Below are 26346 nucleotides of genomic sequence, written 5' to 3'. Positions count from 1 at the left end.
AAGGTCCCAGGAATCCACCAGAGGTGTGCAGCTGCTGTCAGAAAGCCAGCCCAATACAAACATTCACCCCAAATCTTTTTATTTTTCCTTCAGAATAAAACAGAAAATCTTTACAACAGTCCATTACATGGAAACCACACAGTCGAATCCACTGAGGAAGAAAACAGATCAGAACCAGAGGTCTACACAGACAGTAGAAGGTCTGAATTGCTTCTAAGCCTCAGCTGTGTCTTCACTGAAGAAGGCGAGCAGCTCCTTCCCGGTGGAGACGTAGCGGATGCTCTCCACCTCACCTCCATAGTTGCTGGGCTTCTGAAAGTGAATCTCCAGGTGGTCCTGCAGGTCCTCCTCCTCCATCACATCTTCAACCCCCCGCAGCAGGACAGTCCGTCTGGGAGCCCCGCAGTACGTCTGTGGTGATAACAGAGGGGTTTCTGATTAATTTAAATGAAAGTTTCCGCCTGGATACTAGAACATGATCTTTTAGACCGTGTCTCCAATCCCGAGTGGAATCTGACTGTCGTGTCTGAATACAACTGAACTACAAGTATGTTGAACGTCGGGAAAATGATCATCCAGGTCCAGTTATTCCACGTGTTTGTGTTTCTGGCAGCTGATTGGTCAAAACCACACACAAAATACTGGATAATCACCAAATAAAAGTCCAGTTTTTGTTAACGCTGCTTCTTAAACAATGTTCCTGATGGCTCGATTTCGAGGGAAAAGACTCTTCCGTACGTACACGTACAGACGCAAATACAGTTAAATACAGAGGACACGTTTCACCGTGTCACCGTGTGCTGTGCATCACAATGACTATCACTTCACTTTAATGGATCAGGACTCCATAAAACCTGAATGCAACAGTCCAGCGTTGATGTGGAATCTTTTACATACTTCATGTCTGTTTTCAGCTCCTGGCAAGCGGCACACGCCTGCGGGTTCGTTTTTGTTGGTTTCCTTTGTTTTTCCCCTTTGTGTGTAATGTGTAATGTGTAAAGTGTAGTGATTGTCACATGTGATACACAGCAGCACAGCACACAGTGCACACAGTGAAATTTGTCCTCTGCATTTAACCCATCACCCTTGGTGAGCAGTGGGCAGCCATGACAGGCGCCTGGCGAGCAGTGTGTGGGGACGGTGCTTTGCTCAGTGGGACCTCAGAAAACCTTCTGATTACGGGGGCGCTTCCTTAACCGCTAGGACACCACTGCCCGTTTTTTTTTTCTTTTTTTTTCTTTTTGTGTTTGTGTTAATAAATCATTGTTCCCAGTATGTCCCGTTTCTGCGCTTCCTTCCCCCGTCAGCCCGTGGACGTGACACTAAAATCTCCACACACACACACATACACACACATACACACACAGAGAAGCAGAGTTGACCTGGAACTTGCGGAGCTTGTACTGGTAAAGTGGAGCAACATCAACCATCATCTCCCGGTTGGCATCAACACCGAACTTCCTCTTCAGGACCAGGTTCTCAGCAACTGACAGAAGGAAATGACATAATGAGACGTGCATTATTCCACCAATGTGCTGTAATGTCAGGACACACACACACCCCCACTGCTGAGGAACAGGATCCGCCCGCTGCCTGCGTTCTTATCGTACCAGACCTTCTCCACCTCTCCCCCACCACGGCTCGGGCGGGAGAAGCTCATCTCCAACCTGTCCTTCATACGTTCCTCTGGCAGGACTGGCGGTGCATTCCAAAACTGTACCATCCTCTTGGAGACACTAAGATGCACCTAAAACACAGACATCCACAGTTAGAAGCAGAACCAGCAGAACTGCCTGCCTTCGGAACATCTGAGGAACCGCACCTCAAACTTGACGGAAGGCTCCAGAGTCAGGCAGAGTGGCTTCACACTCATCTTGTTCTTGTCACAAGTCACCTGACACTTGGCCAGGCGCAGTATCTGGTCGGCCACTAGACCAGAAAAAAATGGAGGTCAACTAAGGCCTCAGTACAGTAGAAGAATAAATAAGAGTAAAGAACAGCAGGCCTCTGCAGAACATCACTTACCCTTTTCCTCCTCGAATGTGATGAGTGCCTCACCGCCCTGCAGGAGAAACGAGGGTCTCTGGGTAATGGTAAAGATCCCGGTAGTCTCCTCACTTGAGTCCCCGTGATCCTCTGGGCCAGTGAACTTCACTCGCTTCTCTGGAATTTCAGCTTTAATCTGACAACAAAATGGAACCAGAGGAGTAGAGTACAACGAGAAGGGGCGGAACTCTCCTGGGTCAGAACTTTTATCTACTTTTGGTCTGAATGAGGTCTGGACACTGAGCACACACCTTGAACCTCTGTTTGAGAGAAGCTGTCTCCTCTGTTTTGGTCCTCATCTTCTCCTGAAAGACCTCTAGTTTCACCGTCAGGTCTTTATTCTCCTTCTGAAGACCTTCGGTCTGTTCCTTAGCAGCAGAATCAGAACCGTCAAATGGAATCATCAGCCCTTCAATGCAGGGTTATTCTGATATATTTACCTGCATGTCCTTCAACATTTTGCTGTATTTCCCCTCCAGCTGCTCCTGTTCCTGGAGACAGAGATGCATTGCTTCCTGAGCCTTTTTCTTTTCGTCCTCAGCATCTAGTTTCTCCAGGAGGAGCCTTGACTTCTCCTCCTCTGCTTTCTCCAGCATTACCTAGACAGATGAATGCAGAAATGTTTGATGGCTCTTTGTGTTCTAGTAGTGTCAATATTGTCATTGGTTTCACCACAAGGCAGCACCTTCCACTTCAGCAGATCTTCTCCAGCCTGGACCAGCTGCTGTTCCTCTGAAATGCTCACAAGCTGCCAACCAAACACAGATTATTACAGTTATTATAATTCAAGGTTCTACTACAGAACACAGGTTTGTTCCAGGTAATCATCAGTCCTAAATATCGATACTATATGATGCTACATAGGTATCAGTATTGGATCTATTCTAGCACAATCACTCTTCCATTTCTATACCATTTACATTTACAGCATTTACAGGGACAGTCCCCCCCTGGAGACACTCAGGGTTAAGTGTCTTGCTCAGGGACACAATGGTATGAACCACAAAAGTGGTTCATAGCCGAGTGTGTTAATCACTAGGCTACTAACACCCTTGAACACTATTTTGAACATAAAATGATGCTATACTTTCAAAATCCACTTCTCTATCAATTTATTCATAGCTCGGTCATAATTACATGTCTGATGAATAAAAATCACATCTTTAATTCTGTATTCCACCTTGGCCCTGATAGACATTCATTCATTTACAAGGAGTGTAGGGGCAGAGATTTGTTCCAGTAGAAACTTAAATTGAACTGAATATATTTGAATCTGAATTGAATTGTACTGCATGATTGGGTGCACCTGGAAACCCACCTGGTTGACATCAGGGCTCCATGGCTGGAGCCTGGTTAGAAGGACTAGTTGAGCAGCCCATCGAGGATGCAACATTTTATGAGCTCTGGCAATCGCCACACGCCTGCGGGTTTGTTTCTGTTCTCCCCTTTTGTTTCCTTATTAATAAATCATTGTTTGCAGTATGTCCCGCCTCTGCGCTTCGTTCTCCCGTCAGCTCGCTTACGTGACGTGTACGAACTGAATCTGAACGTATTAAATTGCATGTGAATTCCCAGGAAACTGAAACTGCATTTTACATCCCTTAAAATGTGAGGGAAATTCAGTTCTCACAATTCAAGTTCATTTTTATGCGATGCACAATTTCCACATTTACGACAGCTCTGCGGGTCGTGGTACGGGACATTCAGGGACATTAAGAACTGGTGAGAACAGTGCCAACAGTGGCATGCCAGGCTCCCCATGGGGGGTCTGAGGCCATTTGAGGAAATAGATATGTGCTTTCAACAAATGTGTTCTTTCAGAATGCACATACAGTGGCACAGTCCCCCTCTTTGAGGATTATGTGCTGGTTCGTGCCCAAGCGGTTGCAGAGCCACCTGGGTTGCCAATTTGAAGCTGAGCTGAGTCAAGGCCTCTGTCGGCTGCTGGGGATAACAAAGACTTGGACCACGCCCTTCAATGCTGATTGATCAGCTGCCGCTTCTGGACCCTGTCTGGACCGTGGGGGTGAAATGGATGGGCATGTCAAGCAGGTGGCGCTTGCTTACAACACCACGACGTATGCCAGCACACAGTTCTCCCCCTATTTCCTTACTCATGGTCGGGAGGGCCTGCGTGTGTCCTCGTCGAAGGGGAAAGGGCGAGGATGTGGCACACTGAAAGGTCCTTATCAGGTCATGGAGGTTGTGGAATCACATTGCCAATCCACTGGACTGCAGGTGCCACAACGAGCCCAAATCTCAGAAGTTCCTGAATCTGCAGGGACCAGATGTTCGGCTAAGGTGACGTTCAGTGTCCAACTGAAGACGCTGTTGGTTACCTGAGGTTAGATCGGAGAGGAAATCCCCAGTAATCTTGGTGCATTGGTGTGTTTATGTGGAAAAAAAACATTATTCTGACTTTTCATTTCCCCACTTTCGTGACGTGACGTGGCTACGGATTTATTCTCGGTTTACACTCGACTGACGATTCGCGTTTGACATGCTTACCGCGGTTCTGGACGTGAAACTCTCCTCCATCGTGAGATTAAACGTGGAACGCGGGTCCGTGTTGATCTGAAATCTGCGCGTCAGGAAAAACGAAAGTGAGCAGAACAGAAAGTGAAAACAGAAAAGAGACGCGTCGAAAGTGTTTTGTTCCTGATCTTTTGGGGATGGCCCAAAATGTAAAATTATATTTTACTAATGTATTATTCATGTCATTTTTTATTGTGGTATTATTATAAAATCGTATTTAAATGTACTTGATATTGTACCATTATATGTAAAGTGTAAATGCTGTTAAAATCCCACTTCTGAGAGAAGTTTTTGGCCAGCGGTGGCGGCCCCATAATCAGAAGGTTGTGGGTTCGAATCCCGAGCCGCCAAGGTGCCACTGAGGTCCCCTTGATGAAGGTCCTGTCCCCACACGCTGCTCCCCGGGCGCTTGTCATGGTGCCCACTGCTCACCAAGGGTGATGGATAAATACAGAGGACACGTTTCACCATGTCACTGTGTCACCGTGTGCTGTGTTTAACAATGACAATCACTTCATTTTCACTTCAAATGTTCGGTGTCCACTAAAATGAACCTAATTGTTTTGTTGGTTTGATCGGTTCCGTTATTATAAAAGTCGGACTTTTATTATGACTGTTCCAGCAGAAGTGTGACCCGGTTGTAAAACTTCCGCCTTTGACCTCGACCTGCTGAATAAACGCCGTGTTGCCAAGTCCGTCTGTTTTAAACGAAGACCGGGCCGCGCCTTACGGCGTGGTTCCCCGCGGGAATCTGGCAACCCCGGCGGCCGCTGCCCCGCCCACCCTCAGGTGCTGAGCGCCACGTCAGGCGTGTTGAGGATGAACTTTGTTTTTGCGACTTCAGCTGCGAGTTGTTGAAGGGTCGTTCCTGGTTCCAGAATAAACCGAGCAGGATGACGTTATTCCTCCTGCTGCTGCCGCTGCTCGCCCGCGCCGCCGCCTCCACCGAATTAACGTTCGAGTTACCGGACAACGAGAAGCAGTGTTTTTACGAGGAGCTGGAGAGCGGGGAGCAGTTCCACGTCGACTTCCAGGTCACACGTCTGATCGCGGCGACATTCGTCCCGTTTCATCCCGCGGCCGCTCTGCGTGTGATGACGTGTCTTCGTGTCCTTGCTTCTCTGGCCCCCAGGTGATCGCTGGAGGGAACTACGACGTGGACTGCGTCGTGTCGGACCCCGGTGACCGCGTCCTGTACCAGGAGCGCAAGAAGCAGTACGACAGCTTCTCCCATACCACCAGCACCAAGGGGGTCTACAGGGTCTGTTTCAGCAACGAGTTCTCCACCTTCTCCCACAAAACCATATACCTGGACTTCAGGTTCGGAGAGGAGCGCCCCCTACTGCCCGACATGAACAGAGGAACAGCGCTTACACAGGTCTTACATACACACACACACACACACACACACAAACACGCCCCGTATACACGCACACACACACCGTATACACACACACACACACACACACACCATGTACATGCTCGCACACGCCCCGTATATACACGCACACACACACACCCCGAATACACGCGCACACACACCCCGAATACACGCACACAAACACCGTATACACACACACACACCATGTACATGCTCGCGCGCGCACACACGCCCCGTATATACACACACACACACGCCCCGTATACACGCACACACACACCGTATACACACACACACACACACACACACACACCATGTACATGCTCGCACACGCCCCGTATATACACACACACACACACACACACACACCCCGAATACACGCACACAAACACCGTATACACACACACACACCATGTACATGCTCGCACACGCCCCGTATATACACACACACACACACACACACACACACACACACACACGCCCCGAATACACGCACACAAACACCGTATACACACACACCATGTACATGCTCGCAAGCGCACCCACACGCCCTGTATACACGCACACACACACACACACACACACACACACACGCCCCGTATACACGCACACACACACCGTATACACACACACACACACACACCATGTACATGCTCGCACACGCCCCGTATATACACACACACACACACACACACACACACGCCCCGAATACACGCACACAAACACCGTATACACACACACACACCATGTACATGCTCGCACACGCCCCGTATATACACACACACACACACACACACACACACACAGGCCAGTTTGCATGCCATCATTGTGTTGGTGTGTGTTTCCTCGGCGAGGTGACTTGCTGTCTCTTGCTGGTTTGTAGGTGTAAGATAACAGTGTTTAAAAGGAATTTTTTGACATTACATCAAGTTTATGGAAATAAACTGACATGCTGTCAACCAAATCCTGACTGACGGCGCCCCGTCCTTCATAACCAGTGCTTGGGGTTTGCCAGAATTTGTGGGTTTTTTTTTGTCCAGCCGCCTCTTGAGGTTTGACCACAAGTTCTCCGTTGGATTAAAGTTCCGGGGAGTTTCCTGCCATGGAACCAAAATGTCAATGTTTTGTTCTCCGAGCCACTTAGTTCTCACTTTGGCCTCATGGCACGATGGTCCATCAAGCTGGAAAAGGCATCGTTCTTCACCAGACTGGTCTTGGATGGTTGGGAGAAGTTGCTGTTGGAGGAAGTTTTGGTACCTGGTTCTACCTTGGTTCTTTATTCATGGCTGTGTTCTGGGGTAAAATTGTGAGTGAGAAGCAGCCCCACACATGAAGGGTCTCAGGATGCTTTACTGCTGGTACGAGACAGGACTGATGGTGGCGTCACCTTCTCTTCTCCAGACAATCATTTTTCCAGATGCCACAAACAATCAGAGAAACTGACTTTACTCCAGACCTCCACAGTCCAATCCCTGAACTTTTTACAGAATATCAGCCTGTACTTGATGTTTTTCTGGGAGAGAAGTGGTTTCTTCTTCACACCAGGCCATCCTCCAAAAGTCTTCTCCTCACTGTGCATGCAGATGCCCTCACACCCGCCTGCTGCCATTCCTGAGCAAGCTCTGCACTGGTGGCACCTCGATCCCGCAGCCGGATCTCCTTGTCATTTAGGTGTAATCTTAGTAGCAGCAATATTCTTGCCTGTGAAGCCCTTTTTATGCAACACATTGGTGACTGAAGATGTTTCCTTGCAGGTCACCACAGTTAACCGAGGAAGAACAATGATTTCACCAGGACAGAATGATCTCTTGCCTTGTGCCCATCAACACTCTCACTTTCAAGATTCAAGATTAGTTTATTGTCAGTACAACAGTACACACAGTATACCGTGTATTGAAATAATACACACACACCCATAGTGCAATCATAAAAGAAAAAATACAAAGATTATATATATATAGAATGTAGATACACACTAAACTAAACTGTTAACGAGAGGATCACTGAAATGATCTCAGCAGGTCCTTTTGTGGCCCCTTTAGTCCTCCCAGACGCCTCCTCCTTCACTTCAGAATCCAACACAAATCTCCACTGACATTTAATCCATATAGAAGCACATTTAAACAAACCTGGTCAACCAACGGGCTGTGAAGGTTTGAATAAAATGGAATCATACGTTGTCACTTTGTTTGGCCTTGTTGAAGAATTTCCTGATCTTCACCAGGAATTTCCAGCGGCGCAGGGGCCACTTCAGTGGTGATGTTTTACGCCGCACGTTTCTCAGGAAGTCGTGCTGGAGAAGCACCTCAACACTCGGTCTCATTGCCGGATCCAGGGTCAGGGCGTCCTCCAGAAAACTGCGAAATACTGGAGACCATTTATCCCTCTTTGTCAACCTAGGCACTTCCATCATTTCCGCCAAGTCCTCCAAAATGGAATTCTTGCTGGTACCGAGGAGATAAGAACCACCTTCAGCCAGCTCTAGTAATGTCATTCCCACAGACCACACATCACATTTTTCATTGAAGCCATCACTGAAGTATTCTAACGCGATCTCTGGGGCAACGTAAGGAATGGTTCCAGCTCTGTCTTTGCACTTCTTCTTGATCTTTAACATCAGACCAAAATCCACAAGCCGGACCTCACCAGCATCAGTCAGTAAAATATTAGGTGGTTTGATGTCCCTGTGCATGTAACCTTTCTGGTGGAGATAAAGGAGAGTCTCCAGGACTTCTTTTGCCACAAATGCTAGTTGGCTTTCTTTCAAGGACCCCATCCTCGTGTAGAAGTCGTCCAGATCTCCACCTGCGTAAAGCTCCATGCAGATGTACAACTTTCCTTTCCAGGAGTACATGCCCATGAGCTTAGGGATGTTTTGGTGGACTAAACTCTGCAGTAACAGAGACTCTATCATGAACTTCTTGAAGTTCTTATGGGTCCACTCTTGAATCTTCATTGCAACCAAGTGACCGGTTTTGAGATTCCTGGCTTTGTGAACTTGGCCAGATCCTCCTTCCCCGATGCATTCTAGAATCTGATAGTCCTTGGAGGGGTCTTGAAGCATGACACCAGCTAAGTCCATGTATGACTGCTGATGCTGCTCCTCATCAAGGACATCCTGGTTCTGCGGCTCGTTCTCCTCCTGAACTATCTTCTCCTGATTAAGCAGGTTTTGGACATCCTGGTTCTGCAGCTCTTTCTCCTTCTGAACTATATGATTCTCTTTAAACAGGTGTTTTATCTCCTGGTTCTGCAGCTCTTTCTCCTCATGAACCTGTCGCTCCTCATTAAGCAGGTTTTGGACATCCTGGTTCTGCAGCTCTTTCTCCTTCGAACTATAACCCCCGGTCTCCCTGGTTCTGCAATGCTCTTTCTCCTCATGAACCTGTCGCTCCTCATTAAGCAGGTTTGGACATCCTGGTTCTGCAGCTCTTTCTCCTTCTGAACTATATGATTCTCTTTAAACAGGTGTTTTATCTCCTGGTTCTACGGCTCTTACTCCTCCTGAACTATCTGGTCCTCATTAAGCCAGGTTTGGACATCCTGGTCCACCGTCTCTTTCTACCTCTCTGAAACTTGCCCAGCTCCTCAATAAACACAGCTTTTCGACTCTCTGGTTCTGCGGCTCTTTCTCCTCCTGAAACGCCTGGTAAATTCCACCGATCTCCTGGAGCTGCTCAATTTGAGACTGATGTTTTTTTGGGATTTCCATAAACATCTTCATTAGTTTGTCCACTTGAGGTTGATTGACAGAATCCTTCTCCTTGTGGAGCTCCATATTGAAGGCGCGGTTATGGTCATAAATGTCCACCATTTTGTCTTGTTTATAATAATCAGTGGACATCTCAATATATAACGTGAGAAAATATTGGAATTATGTGGTTTAAATATTTTGTGGGTTGTATTTCTTTAATATTGCTCTTTTTTTATAGTGAATCTTTATTAATTTCAGGTAAAGCTCATAACCAAATGCTTCTTTAGGACATAATCTGGGAGGGGCCTTACTTCTGATGTTTTATCAAATATGTAATATATTGTATTGGGATGTACCCTCGAATAAGTCTAGGGTTAGGGTTAGAGTGAGAGCGTGTAGCGTCTTGGGAAACATTTCCAGCATTTACCAGACGTCCTTATCCAGAGCGACTTAGTCAGTTGTTACAGTGACCGTCCCCCTGGAGACACTCTTCCTCAGGGACATGATTGTATTCAGTGGGGTTTGAACCTGGGACGTTCTGCTCTGTTAGTTTATAAGTTATAAGTTAGTGTGTTACTCACCAGGCTACCACCACCCCTCCAAAGGTTTGTTCCTCTGACTTCCATGACCACAGGTGTATAAAATTGAGACCCCAGGTTTGCTTCTGCAAACATTAGTGATTAGACTGGGTGACACACACACACACACACACACACAGAAATCCCACAACAGTTTGTATTACATATGATGTGTGTGTGTGTGTTTATTCTCAGATGGAATCTGCGTGTCTCTCCATCCATGAGATCCTGAAGGTGGTGGTGGACTCTCAGACTTGGTACCGCCTCCGCGAGGCCCAGGACCGAATCAGGGCAGAGGATCTCAATCAGCGCATTTCCTATTGGTCGGTTGGAGAGACCATCATCCTGTTTGTGGTCAGCATCGGGCAGGTGCTCATGTTGAGGAGCTTCTTCATTGATAAGAAGAGCAGCGTGGCCACCAACACCTGAACACAAACACCTGTGTGTGTGTGTGTGTGTGTGTGTGTGTGTGTGTGTGTGTGTGTGTGTGTGTAAAAGAAGTTTGTATTATATTTTGCTGTGCTCGTTGAGTGAAACAGCAATATCCTGGAATATGTAATGAAGGCAGATATGGACAGATTGTTACATTGCTTGTGTTTTGCTGATTATCTGATGATTTCTATAAATGTCAGAGCACCATCCTGTGGGTCAAACTGCAGCCAGAAGATTTGAGAACCCCGCCCGCCGTGGTTGGTCAGAACCAGTGTGGCTTCTTTTACCTGTGACCCCTGTGACCCCTGTGAAACGTCTGTCTCTGTACATGTCCAGCAGTTTGCAGGTTTGTTTCTGATAAATGATGTTGGAGGTTCTGTGGGTGTAAAAGTGACTGAAATAAAAAAAACAAACTGAGCATTTTTTTTTACGTTCAACCATTATTTCTCTCTGGTAAAAAAAAAGGAGGTAAGACAACTGCTGTCACATGTACACACACACACACACACACACACTACCTTGACCCTGTTGTTCCGGTATTTGCAGCTCTATTAATATCTGGTCTCCATATTTGACTGCGTGTGTGTGAGAGAGAGAGAGACGCAGGACAGCAGAGACCAGAGATAAACGAAGCTCCATACGTTTCTCCGTCCTCCTGCTGCTGCTCGTGCGTCGTCATGGTGAAGTGTCTGATCCAAATTAAAACTAAGGTGAACGTTCATCTGCGGATGATCAATCACTGCTACCGCAACCTCAGGGTCCGTGTGGTGACATTGGGGCCGAGGATTCTGGGTAAAGCGCTGGGTGCATTGCCTCTCTGTCCCCGCCTCCCTGACTCCACCCCTGCAGCCAGCAATGAGCCAGGTAAACACACACACACACACACACACACACTCACTATACTGTTTATGTCTGTTTATTCAGACGGAAAGCAGAGAAATGGCTTCTTGCATAAATTCGTACTGGACAAGCTGACTGACACACGAACTCACACAGGACCTGTAGGAGGAGAAAGCTTTTTTCTATTTCCATGTCAGGTCTAGACTCTCTGAAGGACAGGGTCTTGGCCCCGCCCATCTCCGCCCACACAGAAGCAGCACTGGCTGATGGAGAGGCGGGATTGTCTGGGGAGCCCAGCTGCCCTGATTTCAGAGCCCCGCCCACTCTGGACCAGAAGCCTTTAGATCCCAAAGCACGGAGCCCAGCAACCAGGCCAGGCAGGAGGTCAGCTGGGCAGAGCAGCCAGAGCCACACCCCGCCCCTGGCTTCTCCAGCCTCCTTGGTCACAGCAGAGGGGACATCGGTAGGCAGGGTGGTATGGCTGATTGTTGTGACGACCAGTTTGTTCCTGGCTTTTCTCCTACTTGTGGTTGCGCTGGTGGAGTCCGAGCTGGATGTGGGGTTCCTTAGAGATGTCCGCCGCTGGCCCGAGCTCCAGGACCTTCACTACAACTTCTTCTGTCCACTCCGCCGCTGGGCTGCCTGTAAACTCCGCTGGGTGGGTGGCCACTTGATCAAAAAGTAAAAAGTTAGACTAACATCGTAGGGGACGGGACCTTAACATTAGTAGGCTGTTAGTAGAATTTGAATTAGTTGAATTAGCAACATAGAGAGTTCTGAAGCTGAGAAGACCAGGAGACGAGACAGCGGCTGTCCCATCTGGCCAATCAGGAGGGTGAATGGTCAGTGGACCAATGCTGAAGACCTCAATAGATCGATGTGAGACAGGCAGGTAGGACGTGTTTGATGTGAGACAGGCAGGTAGCTTGTGGTTCATGTGGAAACCACGCCTATTAAGTAAAGAGGGAAGACCGGCTCATATTCTGGATTATTAATATTTATTTTCAATGATCTGTAAAAATACCAACAACTTTTTAATATCTTTCATACAATATTTAAACAGTAATATTTCAGTTTTGGCATTATATTGATGGGATTAACAGAAAATATGCATAATTAAATTGAACTGGTCACACAGCATGATGGAACCTCCACCACATTTGACAGCAGGTATTTTTCCTGGTCTGTGGAGTTCTTCCACCATGAAATGCGCTTCTTCAGAAGAGGCAAAGAGAAGTTCCAGGCTTAACCAGCTAATCTGGCCAATGTGGAGTTGCATGTAATCAGTATTGACTAGTCGCTGGTCATCTCTAAACTGGACTACTGGACTGCTCTCTAGTAGCTGGGCTCTCTAGTCATCAGGCTGGTACATCATCAAAATATTTTGACTTAAAACCTTCATGAACATGAGTGGTAGCTTGATGGAGAAGCATGAGGAATTAGGGCTGTGCGATTATGGCCAAAATTATCATCACAACTAGAAGCCAAAATTCCAGGGGAAATTTTGATGGGTCTGTCCGGGCATTGGTCACAGCTGTGGGCATGGAATTTGTAAAATGGGAATTCTTTAATGTGGTACTGCCTTCGGACTGACCACTCCGTTGTTTCTTTACGTTTGACGGTCTTCGCGTGGCGGTCTTTAACGTAAGACATGTTCTTTTTTGCCATTCTCAGCACAATAATAAATGGTCTTCATGAATATGAGTGGTAGCTTGATGGAGAAGCATGAGGAATTAGGGCTGTGCGATTATGGCCAAAATTATCATCACAATTATATTTATCAATATTGTAATCACAATTATTAGTCACATTTATTCTTTGTTTTAGGTAAAATGCATTTTTATTGAGCTTTCTATTTTAAACAGTAAGTAAACAAGGCTTTCAGATTTTTGGCGATAAAACCATCCTATCAACATTTTCTGTCTTAAGAGATGATGTTCGGGTCTCTGTTTTTTAAAGATTTAATATGAAAGATCCATTTACCTGCTTATTTGGAAAAAATAACTCCAGACAGGGCAGGTACATTTTGTATAGATTTGTCCAGAACTATAGACACTGAACTAACTATGCAATAGAGGGGACAGAACAATCCTGTGGGGTGGGGACAGGACGACTGATGCTCTGGTCTGTAACATGAATAAACTTTATTTGTCAAACAAAATTTCCTAACATACAAGTTAATAAAATGTTATGCCTTGACTCTTCGTTTGCTTGTTATTACAGCACTAAAGTCGTGTATTTCCGCTCGTAGCGTCAGATGCCGGAATGGCTGCATGCTGAGAGAATGCAACCTAGTGTGTGTGTGTGTGTGTGTGTGTATATGTATATATATGGTGTATATTTCTATGCTGTACATATCTATGGTGTATATATCTATTAGGGTTGCCTTTTTCAACCCCAAATGAGGGACACTCCGTGCATGTGTCACTCTGGCACAGTTTGGGGTTGCCACTCAGTCTATGCTTTTGTTCGCCCCCTGGTGGTGGGTTATTTTAATCTCCGACAATCATCTTAATTTAATCACGGCAGGCTAAATCATAATTGTGATTTAAATTTCATTAATTGTGCCGCCCTATTCATCAGAATTTCAGTGTCGGTTGCCTCAGGGCCCAGGCGGCAGCAGAAGAAGAAAAGACTGGCAGTGAATAAGAGCTGAATGTACTGAGATTCCAGAAGCATTCTGCCCACACAGGATGTGAAGATCACCAGCCAACCAGCAGCTGAAAATACCTGGTTTAGAGGAGAGTGTAAAACCCACCCGGTTACTACCAACCCCCAGTCAACACACCGGTTAAACTAGAATCATTTCTGATTCCTCTACAGATGTCTCTTCTTTAAATCAAATGATGCGTTGGGCTTCAAACCGTGAAGATCCGGTTCTTCTCTCAGTTCCAGCCGGGTTCTCCAGCACTGGGTGGTGGGCGATGGAACACTGTAGCATATGCAGCCTAAAACAGATATCCAGAGGAGAAGAAGATCTCAGTCCAGCTTTCCCTCCTTTCAAACCTCACCGGTGGAGATGTTGGAACCGTGGGATCAGTAGCTGGTCACTAGATGGCAGCATCTGCCAGGTGAAGAAATGAATAAGAGCGGCTGGTTCTTGTGTAGCGTTTTGGGATGTTGTAGGGGAATGAAACCTGGGATAAGATGAGATCAATCTTGAATGTCATTCTCGTTTTTCAAGGAACAACGGAATTTAAGGTGTGAGGCGTGTAGTTAAAGACAGAAAATGAGACACAATAAACACAAAAATACAGTCGTACAGTTTTGAGAATGACACAAATACTTGATTTCATGTATTTAGATCTTTTTGTGGGTTTATTCTGTTGTGTATTGAAGTATAATTACATTTTATAAGTTTTAAAGGATTGTTTTGACAATTACATCAATGAACTTCTGGGCCAAATCCTGACTGACGGCGCCCCGTTCCTTCATAACCAGTGCTTGGGGTTTGTCAGAATTTGTGGGTTTTTGTTTGTCCAGCCGCCTCTTGAGGTTTGACCACAAGTTCTCCGTTGGATTAAAGTTCCGGGGAGTTTCCTGCCATGGAACCAAAATGTCAATGTTTTGTTCTCCGAGCCACTTAGTTCTCACTTTGGCCTCATGGCACGATGGTCCATCAAGCTGGAAAAGGCATCGTTCTTCACCAGACTGGTCTTGGATGGTTGGGAGAAGTTGCTGTTGGAGGAAGTTTTGGTACCTGGTTCTACCTTGGTTCTTTATTCATGGCTGTGTTCTGGGGTAAAATTGTGAGTGAGAAGCAGCCCCACACATGAAGGGTCTCAGGATGCTTTACTGCTGGTACGAGACAGGACTGATGGTGGCGTCACCTTCTCTTCTCCAGACAATCATTTTTCCAGATGCCACAAACAATCAGAGAAACTGACTTTACTCCAGACCTCCACAGTCCAATCCCTGAACTTTTTACAGAATATCAGTCTGTACTTGATTTTGGTTGGTTGTGATTGTCATTGTGAAACACTGCAGTGCAGCACATGGTGACACACATGGTGTCCTCTGTATTTAACCATCACCCTTGGTGACAGTGGGCACCATGACAGGCGCCCAGGGAGCAGTGTGTGGGGACAGTACCTTCATCAAGGGGACCTCAGTGGCACCTTGGCAGTTTGTGACCTGAAACGCTAGGCCACCGATGTGTGTGTGTGTGTGTGTTTGTTAGAAATACGAAGGTTTGTTTAATTTTCAGAAATTATATTGATTTGGCTTCAAATTGGTTCCTTTGTGTTGAACTATTTTGGACCATGTCTTTCTGAAGGTTGTTGCTTATTCAGGAGAATTGAAGGTATGTGGTTCCTCTGTCCACCTCGTTTATGCTGCGGTAGAGCAGGTGGGTTTCTCAGGTTGTGGGGGCTTCAGTGGGGCTGAAGATCTTCAGACTCAGAAAGTCTTTCTGAGAACCAGTGTTCTCCATCCACCTGACAGCCCAGGCTGGGCACTTTGAAGCAAAGCTTATTGCCTCCTCCACTGGGTTCCCCTGCTCAGAAAGCTGTGTGGTTTCCAGAGGGGGAAATTGAGGGTGTAGGTGGGATGAGGTGATGGGGGTCAGGTCAGATCCAGTACATGAACCCATGTTATACCCGCTTCTCCTAAAAATAAAGCGGAGCCTCTGTTACCTACAACGATGAGGTGAATGGAGCTGTTCAGGACACCACTGTAGATCATCATTATGTAGATCATACCTAACATAACCTTTGTAAAAATGATCCTTCATTTACTTCAATAGGCAAAAAAACTACTTTCTGGCACCATGTGTGTGGAGGGTGCTGAGGTTGGTGGAGAACACTGGAACTCATTGAGGATTTTCATCTCTCAGCTCTGTAGGTTGCTGCTGTGTGCTGGACGGGTGGAGGGGTGATCGGGGTCGTACTGGAAAGAGGCCAGGTGCATCAGAACCAAAAGGCTGTCAGGAACCGGGTGGAGCGCTGCCTCAACCTTCTTCACTGATTCACCACTTCTGCTCTCAGCATGCTCTTTGGTCTTTTCCAGTGTGTCAGTTGAAAATCAAGGTCAGGAGAACATGCTACTCCAGCACTGGTGGAGACCCTCATGCTGCACCCTGCTGCTGCTTCCATGCTCAGGGAAAAACGGGATGGACGTGATGAGGCAAATAGGACTTGGAAAAGCCTGATTCTGCAGTGGAAAGCAGCCCCAGCCACCATTAGAGAGTTTATCCCAGGTTACAGGAATTCATAATGGTGTAAATGGTGTTTGCTCTCAATGTGTTAATGGGTTTCTGTTGGTAATCTAATCGGAATGATTTTAATGGCTTCCCATTGCAGCCTAATGGGAAACTCTTTCTAATGGGTTTCATGGTAAAACATTTCACTCTCAGGGCCTCCACCAGCGCCCAGATCCTGGACCAGCAGGAGGCCATAATCAACACTTCCTGAATTACAGTGCAGATCCCAAGCTTTTTATTATTTTTATTGCTGTTTCCCCCATAAAATGGACACGGAGCATGGCACACATCAGTCCTGCAAGAATTCACCTTTTGTCCAAACTCCACATTCATGATAGGAATTTACTCAACTCAAAGCAGCCAAGCCATCTCCACATTTTCCTAATGGTCTCTTTCAGGTCCTGGTGGGATTCTCTCAGAATAGATCAGCATTGTGTCGGAAGCTATTAAACATCAGCAGTGGCTTTTAAATCTCAGCTTGTTGGTTAATCACATTTCTGAAACCATTAGAAAGGAGAAGAGCTTCTCTCATCCTTCATCATTTATCTGCAGAATGCAATTCCAGTCCAGAAAAGATCTTCAGAAAATCCTGAAAAATACCGCATTACACAGAATAAAACGTACCAGATGACCAGACGTTCCTTCATTCAGGGTCAGTTTATCTCCAGTCCAACCAGATGTGGGCTGTGGACACCAACCCGGCTCACAGAATATCCTTCTCAGGGACTCAAGAGACTCTTCCACAAAAGTAATGACTTCAGGAACACACACACATCAACAGGCTTTTCTGCATGGCTTGGTGGGAATGGAACCCACATTTATTAAGGTTCTAGAGTCTAAAAAATACAGGGAACTCTGGAGGAATGTACACATACGAACTCCCACAAGATGGTCACACACTGGATACACACATTTCCACATCTTCTGACCTACATATGCAGAAGGTGCTGTGAAGGTTTACAGAGAAGTAGGAACATAAACCTGACCAAGGGAGTGAGAGAGAGAGAGTGAAGAAGACAGAAAAACAACCAACCGAGATTAGCCAGAAGTAGTTACACACACAGACATAGACAAGACTTCCTCACTGTCACAGGAATGGGTCACATCAACCAGATTCTTATCCTGTGTATGTGTATGTTTTGGGAGAACAAGGCAGATGTCCAGTGAAGGTTTGGATGATATCACAGCAGAATGTTTCCTCCAGAATGAAACAGCCAGAGAGGACAGAAATCTGGACCTTAACAGAAACAGCAGTCCAGAGAGGGGGCAGACGTACATGAATAACAAACACCCATACAGAGTGAAGTCTGATAAAACCTCGCCCCAATTCTGTATAGAAGAACCTGGAAAGAAATGTCGTGGTCGGCGCCTGCATGTATGATGTGCTAGAAGATGATTTCTCCTGTGGTAAAATGGGTAAGATGGGTTCTCCCGTCAGGTTTTATAATATATCCAGTATGGCACATTGTCCAAAACTTCTCTAACATACAGCGATTCTGATGTTTAGTTTTTATGAGAATTACAGTATATACAGTAATGTACAGCAGATTTAATGCATAGTCTGGAATGGGAATTACAGGATATATAGTAACGTACAGCAGATCTGATGTTTAGTCTTTATGAGAATTACAGTATATACAGTAATGTACAGCAGATTTGATGCATAGTCTGGAATGGGAATTACAGGATATATAGTAACGTACAGCAGATCTGATGTTTAGTCTTTATGAGAATTACAGTATATACAGTAATGTACAGCAGATTTAATGCATAGTCTGGAATGGGAATTACAGGATATATAGTAACGTACAGCAGATCTGATGTTTAGTCTTTATGAGAATTACAGTATATACAGTAATGTACAGCAGATTTGATGCATAGTCTGGAATGGGAATTACAGGATATATAGTAATGTACAGCAGATCTGATGTTTAGTCTTTATGAGAATTACAGTATATACAGTATAACCCAACCCCACTTGGATTCTGGTTCACAGGCGAGTGTGTAGGGTGGGGTTCAAATCCCACTTACTATCAGTTTAGATTTAAACGCTGAGACTGTGTCTGAGTCCCGGACACTGACTGTCAAGCCATGCCACAACTGCGTAACTCTATATGAGAAGGATCTGCTCCCAGCTGTGACTTTCTATACTTTGGGTACCAGTAGTGACCCTGTACCCTTCGAACGCAGGGGGGGTGGCGGGTCGTAAATAAATAAAAGTTCACTCAGGTACTGCAGAGTTTCTTTGCAAGAAACGTGATTTTTAACATGATCTTGGTGAGATAGAAAGGCTATCCAGGGTTATTGTGTAGTCAGCCAGTTTATGCCTGGCTGCTTGAGGCCCAAGTACAAGCGCTTCTGTCTTGTCAGGGTTTAGCAGGAGCATCCACTGTCTAATGTCCTTCAGACAATTCTCTATTTTGTTCAGCTGCTGCCTCTGGTCTGGCATTGCTGACAGATACAGCTGTGTGTCGTCAGCGTAGCAATGAAAGCTAATACCGTGTTTGCGGATGACGTTGCCGAAAGGTAACATGTATAGAGAAAAAAGTAACGGACCTAGGACAGAACCTTGTGGAACACCCAACTCTACTTTACTATGTGAAGACGAAACACCATTGATGTCCACAAACTGATATCGGTTGGTCAAATATGATCTGAACCATTCAAGGGCTGTTCCCTTAATCCCAATAACATTCTCTAACCTGGCAAGGAGAATAGCGTGATCGATAGTGTCAAACGCTGCACTCAGATCAAGCAGGACAAGCAGCGAGATGAGTCCCTGATCAGAGGCCAACAGCAGGTCATTAACCACTTTAACCAGCGCTGTCTCAGTGCTATGAGGAGGTCTAAATCAGAATTGAATGTTGTTGCTGTCTAGTTAAAGTAAAGTGACGTGATTCAGCAGCATAGCACACGGTGCACACAGTGAAATTTGTCCTCTGTATTTAACCATCACCCTGAGTGAGCAGTGGGCAGCCATGACAGGCGCCCGGGGAGCAGTGTGTGGGGACGGTGCTTTGCTCAGTGGCACCTCAGTGGCGCCCTGGCGGAGCCGCTTCCTTAACCGCTAGGCCACCACTGCCACCATGTGCACAGCTGCTACTTTCTCAAAAACTTCTATTAACTGGTTATTAATTAGTTGAATGGGTTCAGAACACTGGAGAATATTTTTTAATTTCCAAAAAACAATCAAAACCGCAACTGACTAGTTCACCAATCAGAACCCAATCCAGGCCAACTGGCACTAATCACAGAAATACACACATGGATGCCAGCTCTTACCAGACCAGGACAGAACAGCTTAAATTCTTCAACATTTCAGGTGAAAATGATACATTGGACTCCAGAGCTCCAGGAAGCAGAGGTGAGCTGATGGTGAATCTGATAAAAGTCTGGGTTCAGGGGTTGAATGGCCAAAGTGACTCTCCCACGGTCTCATGAAGCAGGGGCCAATTATGAAATGTTTCAGACTTTTCTTACACAAACGCTTATGAAACATGGACACATTTACATATGGAAATTTCACAGACACACAATTACTACTGAAAACTCACACACATACAGGCATACACATCTGTAAAAACAGGTATAGTGACAAACCCTGGTTACTGAAACATTTTACTTGCTCATACTTATGTGAAATGTTTGACCCAATCAGTAAGGACACATGTCACTGTGATATGGAACAGGCTCTAATGCAACAAACATAACATGCTTCATATTTTTAAATACATACAGTACAGGCCAAAGGTCTGGACGCACCTTCTCCTTCAGTGTGTTTTCTTTATCTTCATGACCATTTACATTGGTAGATTCTCACTGAAGGCATCAAAACTATGAATGAACACATGTGGAGTTATGTACTGGAGTTATGAGAAGGTGTTTCCAAACTTTTGGCCTGTACTGTACATACATACATATACATAGTGAGTTGTCAGTAGTAATCGTGTGTCCATGTTTCGTTAGTGTTTATGTAATTTACTAAATTATGTATTTAGTAAATGGACCCTCATACTTCTGGGAATTCAATAAATGAACGGCATTCAGGTTTCCTTTGCTCTGACAACAGTCCTTTCTTTTGGGCCAGTGGTGGCCTAGCAGGTAAGGAAACACACCTGAAATCACAAGGTTGCCGGTTCGAGTCCCAAGCCACCAAATGAGCAAAGTAACATCCCCACACACTGCTCCCTGGGCACCTTCCATGTCTGCACACTGCTCACTAAGGTCGTTGCTCAATGATGCCTGTCTGTTTAAGAGCCACCTTCAGAACCCCAAGAAACTAGTAAGACTGTACCCAGTACCCACTGAGAGTAAAATACAAACTGGAAAATATTCATTACATTTATAACTCAGTCAATGTGACAGGATGTAGATGAACGTGTCTGTTGCAGAGGAGACATAGATAACAAAGATCAACAGTCAGTATTGATCAGCAGCACCAGCCAGACTGGGACAGGGGTTCTGTGTTTTCTGATAATCCTACAGTACAGAGAATCCTGGTCTGGAAGGGACTTTTGACCTTGACATGCATGGAACAATGTAACACACACAAACACACACACACACACACACACACACACACACACACACACACACATTAACACTCTTGTCATGATCCGGTCCAGCAGGGGTTACTCCGGGTCCGGAGTTCAGACCGGAGTTTCATGTTCGTCCTGTGTAATGTTCCCTGATCATGTTCATCTGTTGTATAATTATATAGTTGTATAAAGCTATCCCGTTCGTGTCTGTTCACCGTCGGGTCATTGTTTGGTGATGTTTCCCCTGTCGTGTGTACAATGTATTAAACCCCTGTCTCATGACGTCATGCGTATTCGTCCTCTTCCTCGCCATGTCCAGCCATCATGACAGAATGACCTGACCAAATTTGGATGCTGCCGATGCCGCCCCGCTGAGATCCAAGGAGCCGTAGTTTGCCGGGAGGACACCACCAACCCCCTTGTCCCTGACCAGAGTTGGCTTCATGTTCCACAGGGTCCTGATGCGTCCGATGGCCTGCCCCATAGTCCCACATCTGGTGGTGTTCAAGATTCCATGTATGGACCCCGACACCACTGTCTCGTCTGGATTCCACCAATGCACTTTCTGTAATCGCCAAGATCCATGCCATGTTTTTATCATTTCCCCAAGCGTGACAGACTCTCTGCGGCCTCCGAAAGCTACCGTGGGGTCGAGAAGATCTGTCACGCTGTCCATGTTCCCCCTGGCGATTCTGGAGGTGGGGAGCACAGACGAATTTGTGCGGCCGGACATTGATGACCAATGAAAGCTACCATGGGGTTGAGGAGACCCGTTGAACAGTGCAGGTGCTCCCGGTGATAACTGAGACGAGGAGAGAGGCGGACTTCCCAGCGGGGCGTGCCGGAGACTGACGGAGTGACGGGATACCGGTCCCCCACGGATGAGCCGTGCTTTGGCCCGGGCCTGAAGCTGTCAGTGCAGGACAGTCACCACTCAACCTTATGGACTTCCTCCCCCCTTTTCATGGACTGTTTTGTTGGTGGGCAGGTTGGCTGGTTGTTGGTGGGTAGGTTGGCTGGTTGGTGGTGGGAAGGTTGGCCTACCCACATACCCACCAATAACCAGCCAACCTGCCCATCAACAACCAGCCAACCTGCCCATCAACAACCAGCCAACCTGCCCATCAACAACCAGCCAACCTGCCCACCAGCAACCAGCCAACCTACCCACCACCAATCAGCCAACCTGCCCACCAACATCCAGCCAACCTTCCCACCAAAAACCAGCCAACCTACCCACCAACAATCAGCCAACCTACCCACCAACAACCAGCCAACCTGCCCACCAACAACCAGCCAACCTACCCACCAACAATCAGCCAACCTACCCACCAACAACCAGCCAACCTGCCCATCAACAACCAGCCAACCTGCCCACCAACAACAAGCCAACCTGCCCACATACCCACCACCAATCAGCCAACCTTCCCACCACCAACCAGCCAACCAACCCACCAACATCCAGCCAACATACCCACCACCAACCAGCCAACCTACCCACATACCCACCACCAATCAGCCAACCTTCCCACCACCAACCAGCCAACCTACCCACCAAAAACCAGCCAACCTGCTCACCGCCAACCTGCCCACCAACAACCAGCCAACCCACCCACTAACAACCAGCTAACCTGCCCACCAACAACCAGCCAACCTGCCCACCACCAATCAGCCAACCTGCCCACCAACATCCAGCCAACCTTCCCACCATTGACTACCATGACAACACCCACACACAGAGCAAAACTCAAACCCCACTTTGTCTCTAATCAGAACACACAACAAGTTATTAGCACCCAGATCCTCCTGTTCGATTTATAAACAATGTGCATCACAGGGATGAGAAATGTTCTACCTTTAGAACCAGTTCTGTTGAGAGGGAAGTGACAGGGTTATGTAACTAAACTGTGTGAATGTTTCGTACAACTGAAATGCCGTTATTACAGTTGCAAGATTAGAGGTCAAAGTTAAAAAATTCCACAGTATCACTTCTTCCTGAGGGCTGCATGCCTCTCTTTTGACCTTTCACCTATGACCTTATTGTCAGTCTGACATGAAGTGCAGGTATTCTGCAGCCACACCACCCCTGTGGCACCACATACACATACACACACACACACACACACACACACACACACATACACATACACATACACACAAACTAAGAAGAGCCAGTGGTGGATGTCATGGTTCTGGGTTAATAAAAGAATGTTCTCTAATTTGACTGACATGAACAAGTGTAAGAACAAGAGAACCATTAAAAGTCAAAATGTCCTGATCTGCTGAGACAGACAGGAGAAAGGGAACCAATAATCAGATTTAATCTGAGGAGTAGCAAAATACCAGGTATAAATTTCACACAAATCATCCATTTTGATCATAAATCGTAACTGATATCTTACACAAAAAAATATTTTTAATCAAATAAATAAGATCTTCAGCACGGTTTTCCTCAGACATTCATTTTACAGAGAGCTTCTAAAGAACCAATCCACAGAAGAAACCACGGTACATAACATCTTGTCTTCCAAAAGTCATCTGGACCTTTTCAAGTGTTTCAGTCTGAGCTGAAACAGGAAGTGATGCTGACTGCTGCTCAGCCTTTTCTGGATTGTAATGTATTTCTTAAATGCTGATTCTAGATTTGTGGTTCTGCAGGATTCCACCCTAACGAGCAGCAGCACCAACCCTCAGTATCGCTCACCGGAAATCAGATAGAGAACTCTCTAGAACAGGGATGATGATGATGATGTTCATCAGGTCTATTTAGAGAAGCAGTCTGTGTCTCCAGGATTGAAGGTGCATAAAAAGGAAGCAATGTAACACCCCTCATTGGCCAAAGGCACGAAGCAGTCCGCTTCTACTCAAAGCTGTGAATCATGGTGCAATGACCACTCCCACTCCCCACAGGCTCCTCCCCCTGCCCAGACCAGCAGAGTTTTTGTTTTCAGGTCTGAGGTCTGTAGACAAAACGCCGCCGTCTGCTGGGCACCCGGATGGGACGCTGGTGGGTGGAGTCTTCTGTCTGGCTAAGGGGTTTGATGGTCAGATGGGGGTGTGGCTGTGAGCGGAGAATTGTGGGTAACCCTCGCTGCAGCCTCTGGGCTGGATCTCTTTGCCACTGGTTAAACTCAGACAAATGCAGAGTCTCCTACAATCACATGAAATAGTTTCACTCACCACACACACGCGCAGGCATCACTAAGTTACCACGATACACAAGTCATACGTTTTTGCAGGATTGTGTGTGTGTGTGTGTGTGTACCTGGTGGTCCAGGTCTCTCACTGTCAGGGTGGTCTTAGCGCAGTATTGCTCCAGCAGCTCCAAGGTGCATGTCCTAAAGCAGCACTCCTCCACAATGCCACCGTAACCCCGACGACCACTCAACCGGTTGGGCCGACCTGTGGGGCAGGGAAGTGTCAGTGTAGAAGTGTGTATGTAGCTTTGTGTGTGAATGTCAGGTCGTCTTTTGCATCCTCTTGCTCAAAACACGCAGATGAATGTGTGTGTGTGTGTGTGTGTGTGTGTGTGGAATGACACTCACTGAAATAAAATCCTCTGTCTCCACAAACAAACTGTAGTGTGTCCACCAACTCCCCACCACACAGCGTTTCTGCTGACCCGACGTCTGGTACACACACACACAGAGCTACGAGCAGCATCAGCATACCTCCCACCTGCAGAAACACACACACACACATCAGCAGCATTCACAGAACTGTTCTCACACTTCACAGCTCCTGTGTGTGGGAATGAGTCCGAATTCCAAACTTGAGTGACCCCACAGAGTGACCCCACTGACCCTTACCGGGACTCGCGCTGCTCCGCACAACCACTGCATTGCCACGCGATGGCTTCCGTTTCAGAGTGTGAGACAGCTTGCGTGCGTGTGAGTGACACGAGCAAGAGCTGCTGATTCACCAACGACAGGCGCAGTGCTGGAGCGGGAGGAGCTTTTATACCAGGCGGCCCTGAAGCCCCGCCCCCCTCCCATCAGAGCATGCGTGGAAAAAGACATGAAACTGACCCCAGGATGAAACTGACCCCTGTCTGTCTGTCCGCTTCATGGCTCCCCCGGGAGGCACTCTTGGGATTGCGTGACGTCACACAATGCTACTGAACACAGAAGCTTTGGACTGCGAGTAAATTTAGGCTCCGCCCCTCCACAACAAAGGGGGTTGCAGCACATTCCAGAGACCCTCATCAGGAATACACACACACACACAGACTAGTCCAGACTTGTCTCAGACATGGTGTTTACAGCTGTTCTCAGATCAGCTCTCCAGTGGTCAAATACTGGCAATATTGTCCTGATCTCTGCATTCCACATGTTCAGAACTTCCATTCATTTTGTTCCTTCTGTGAGTATGGCTCCAGAACCTGATAAGTCACCTGGATTCGACCCAGTCACAAAGGAACAGGGAGTAGAACAAACTTTGGTGATACAGACACCAGTCCTACACCTGTACAGTGGGCGTGTCCAGAGAAGAGAGACCTCAACTGTTTTTAATGGACACAAACATCTTCTATATCAGCAGAACCATCTGCAGAATATTTTTCTCCCTCCTAAACTGCACATTACAAACTGAACATTAGTACTGCACTCTGCACTTTAATATCTCACTGCCTCACACTGTGCTGCTGTGTTATTATCATCATATCATGTCATAGCACTACTACTGACATTATTATCATAGTATATCATATACCATATACACTATACACTAAATACATCCACACACTGATATACTGTCATATCACTACTACTTCCATTATTATCATAGTAGATCATATACCATATACACTCTATACTAAATACATCCACACTGATATACTGTCAAATCACTACTATTACCATTATTATCATAGTATATCATATACCATGTACACTTTATACTAAATACATCCACACTAATATACTGTCATATCACTACTATTACCATTATTATCATAGTATATCATATACCATATACACTCTATACTAAATACATCCACACACTGATATACTGTCATATCACTACTACTACCATTATTACCATAGTATATCATATACCATATACACTATATACTAAATACATCCACACCGACATACATCAACTCA

The 26346-nt window shown here is 46.3% G+C and overlaps 4 protein-coding genes across 7 annotated transcripts; 2 read left to right on the top strand and 2 right to left on the bottom strand.

Moving 5' to 3' along the window:
• Nucleotides 1–62: 62 nt before the first annotated feature.
• Nucleotides 63–5379, bottom strand: LOC114783413 (N-myc-interactor-like). Of its 3 annotated transcripts, none has more exons than XM_028968894.1 (10): nucleotides 4858–5379; nucleotides 4555–4627; nucleotides 2732–2794; nucleotides 2487–2645; nucleotides 2298–2414; nucleotides 2026–2182; nucleotides 1823–1929; nucleotides 1561–1747; nucleotides 1383–1486; nucleotides 63–411 (listed from the first exon to the last, which is right to left on the bottom strand). In XM_028968894.1, exons 1-10 carry the CDS (start codon nucleotides 4995–4997, stop codon nucleotides 214–216), a joined length of 1305 nt encoding a protein of 434 aa, XP_028824727.1. In that variant the 5' UTR covers nucleotides 4998–5379; the 3' UTR covers nucleotides 63–213. The 3 variants fall into 3 exon arrangements, with proteins under 3 accessions (XP_028824727.1, XP_028824729.1, XP_028824728.1); XM_028968896.1 differs by having other exon boundaries at nucleotides 4821–4943; XM_028968895.1 differs by lacking the exon at nucleotides 4858–5379 and having other exon boundaries at nucleotides 4555–4709.
• LOC114783414 (transmembrane emp24 domain-containing protein 3-like) lies at nucleotides 5042–11084 on the top strand. Its single transcript, XM_028968897.1, has 3 exons — nucleotides 5042–5615; nucleotides 5714–5959; nucleotides 10430–11084. The coding sequence occupies exons 1-3, from the start codon at nucleotides 5475–5477 to the stop codon at nucleotides 10661–10663; spliced, it is 621 nt and encodes a 206-aa protein (XP_028824730.1). The 5' UTR covers nucleotides 5042–5474; the 3' UTR covers nucleotides 10664–11084.
• Nucleotides 11085–11263: 179 nt separating this feature from the next.
• LOC114783433 (uncharacterized) lies at nucleotides 11264–13042 on the top strand. 2 transcript variants are annotated; one of them, XM_028968923.1, is made up of 2 exons: nucleotides 11264–11530; nucleotides 11710–13042. In XM_028968923.1, the coding sequence occupies exons 1-2, from the start codon at nucleotides 11344–11346 to the stop codon at nucleotides 12189–12191; spliced, it is 669 nt and encodes a 222-aa protein (XP_028824756.1). In that variant the 5' UTR covers nucleotides 11264–11343; the 3' UTR covers nucleotides 12192–13042. The 2 variants fall into 2 exon arrangements, with proteins under 2 accessions (XP_028824756.1, XP_028824754.1); XM_028968921.1 differs by having other exon boundaries at nucleotides 11704–13042.
• Nucleotides 13043–23591: 10549 nt separating this feature from the next.
• Nucleotides 23592–25168, bottom strand: LOC114783409 (insulin-like growth factor II). Its single transcript, XM_028968891.1, has 4 exons — nucleotides 25054–25168; nucleotides 24790–24922; nucleotides 24510–24646; nucleotides 23592–24395 (listed from the first exon to the last, which is right to left on the bottom strand). The coding sequence occupies exons 1-4, from the start codon at nucleotides 25084–25086 to the stop codon at nucleotides 24192–24194; spliced, it is 507 nt and encodes a 168-aa protein (XP_028824724.1). The 5' UTR covers nucleotides 25087–25168; the 3' UTR covers nucleotides 23592–24191.
• Nucleotides 25169–26346: the final 1178 nt, after the last annotated feature.

This window comes from Denticeps clupeoides, unplaced genomic scaffold (genome assembly GCF_900700375.1).
Source record: "Denticeps clupeoides unplaced genomic scaffold, fDenClu1.1, whole genome shotgun sequence".
Classification (NCBI taxonomy): Eukaryota; Metazoa; Chordata; class Actinopteri; order Clupeiformes; family Denticipitidae; genus Denticeps; species Denticeps clupeoides.
The sequence above is the reverse complement of the archived record's forward strand: the minus strand, read 5'-3'. Positions and strand labels throughout refer to the sequence as shown.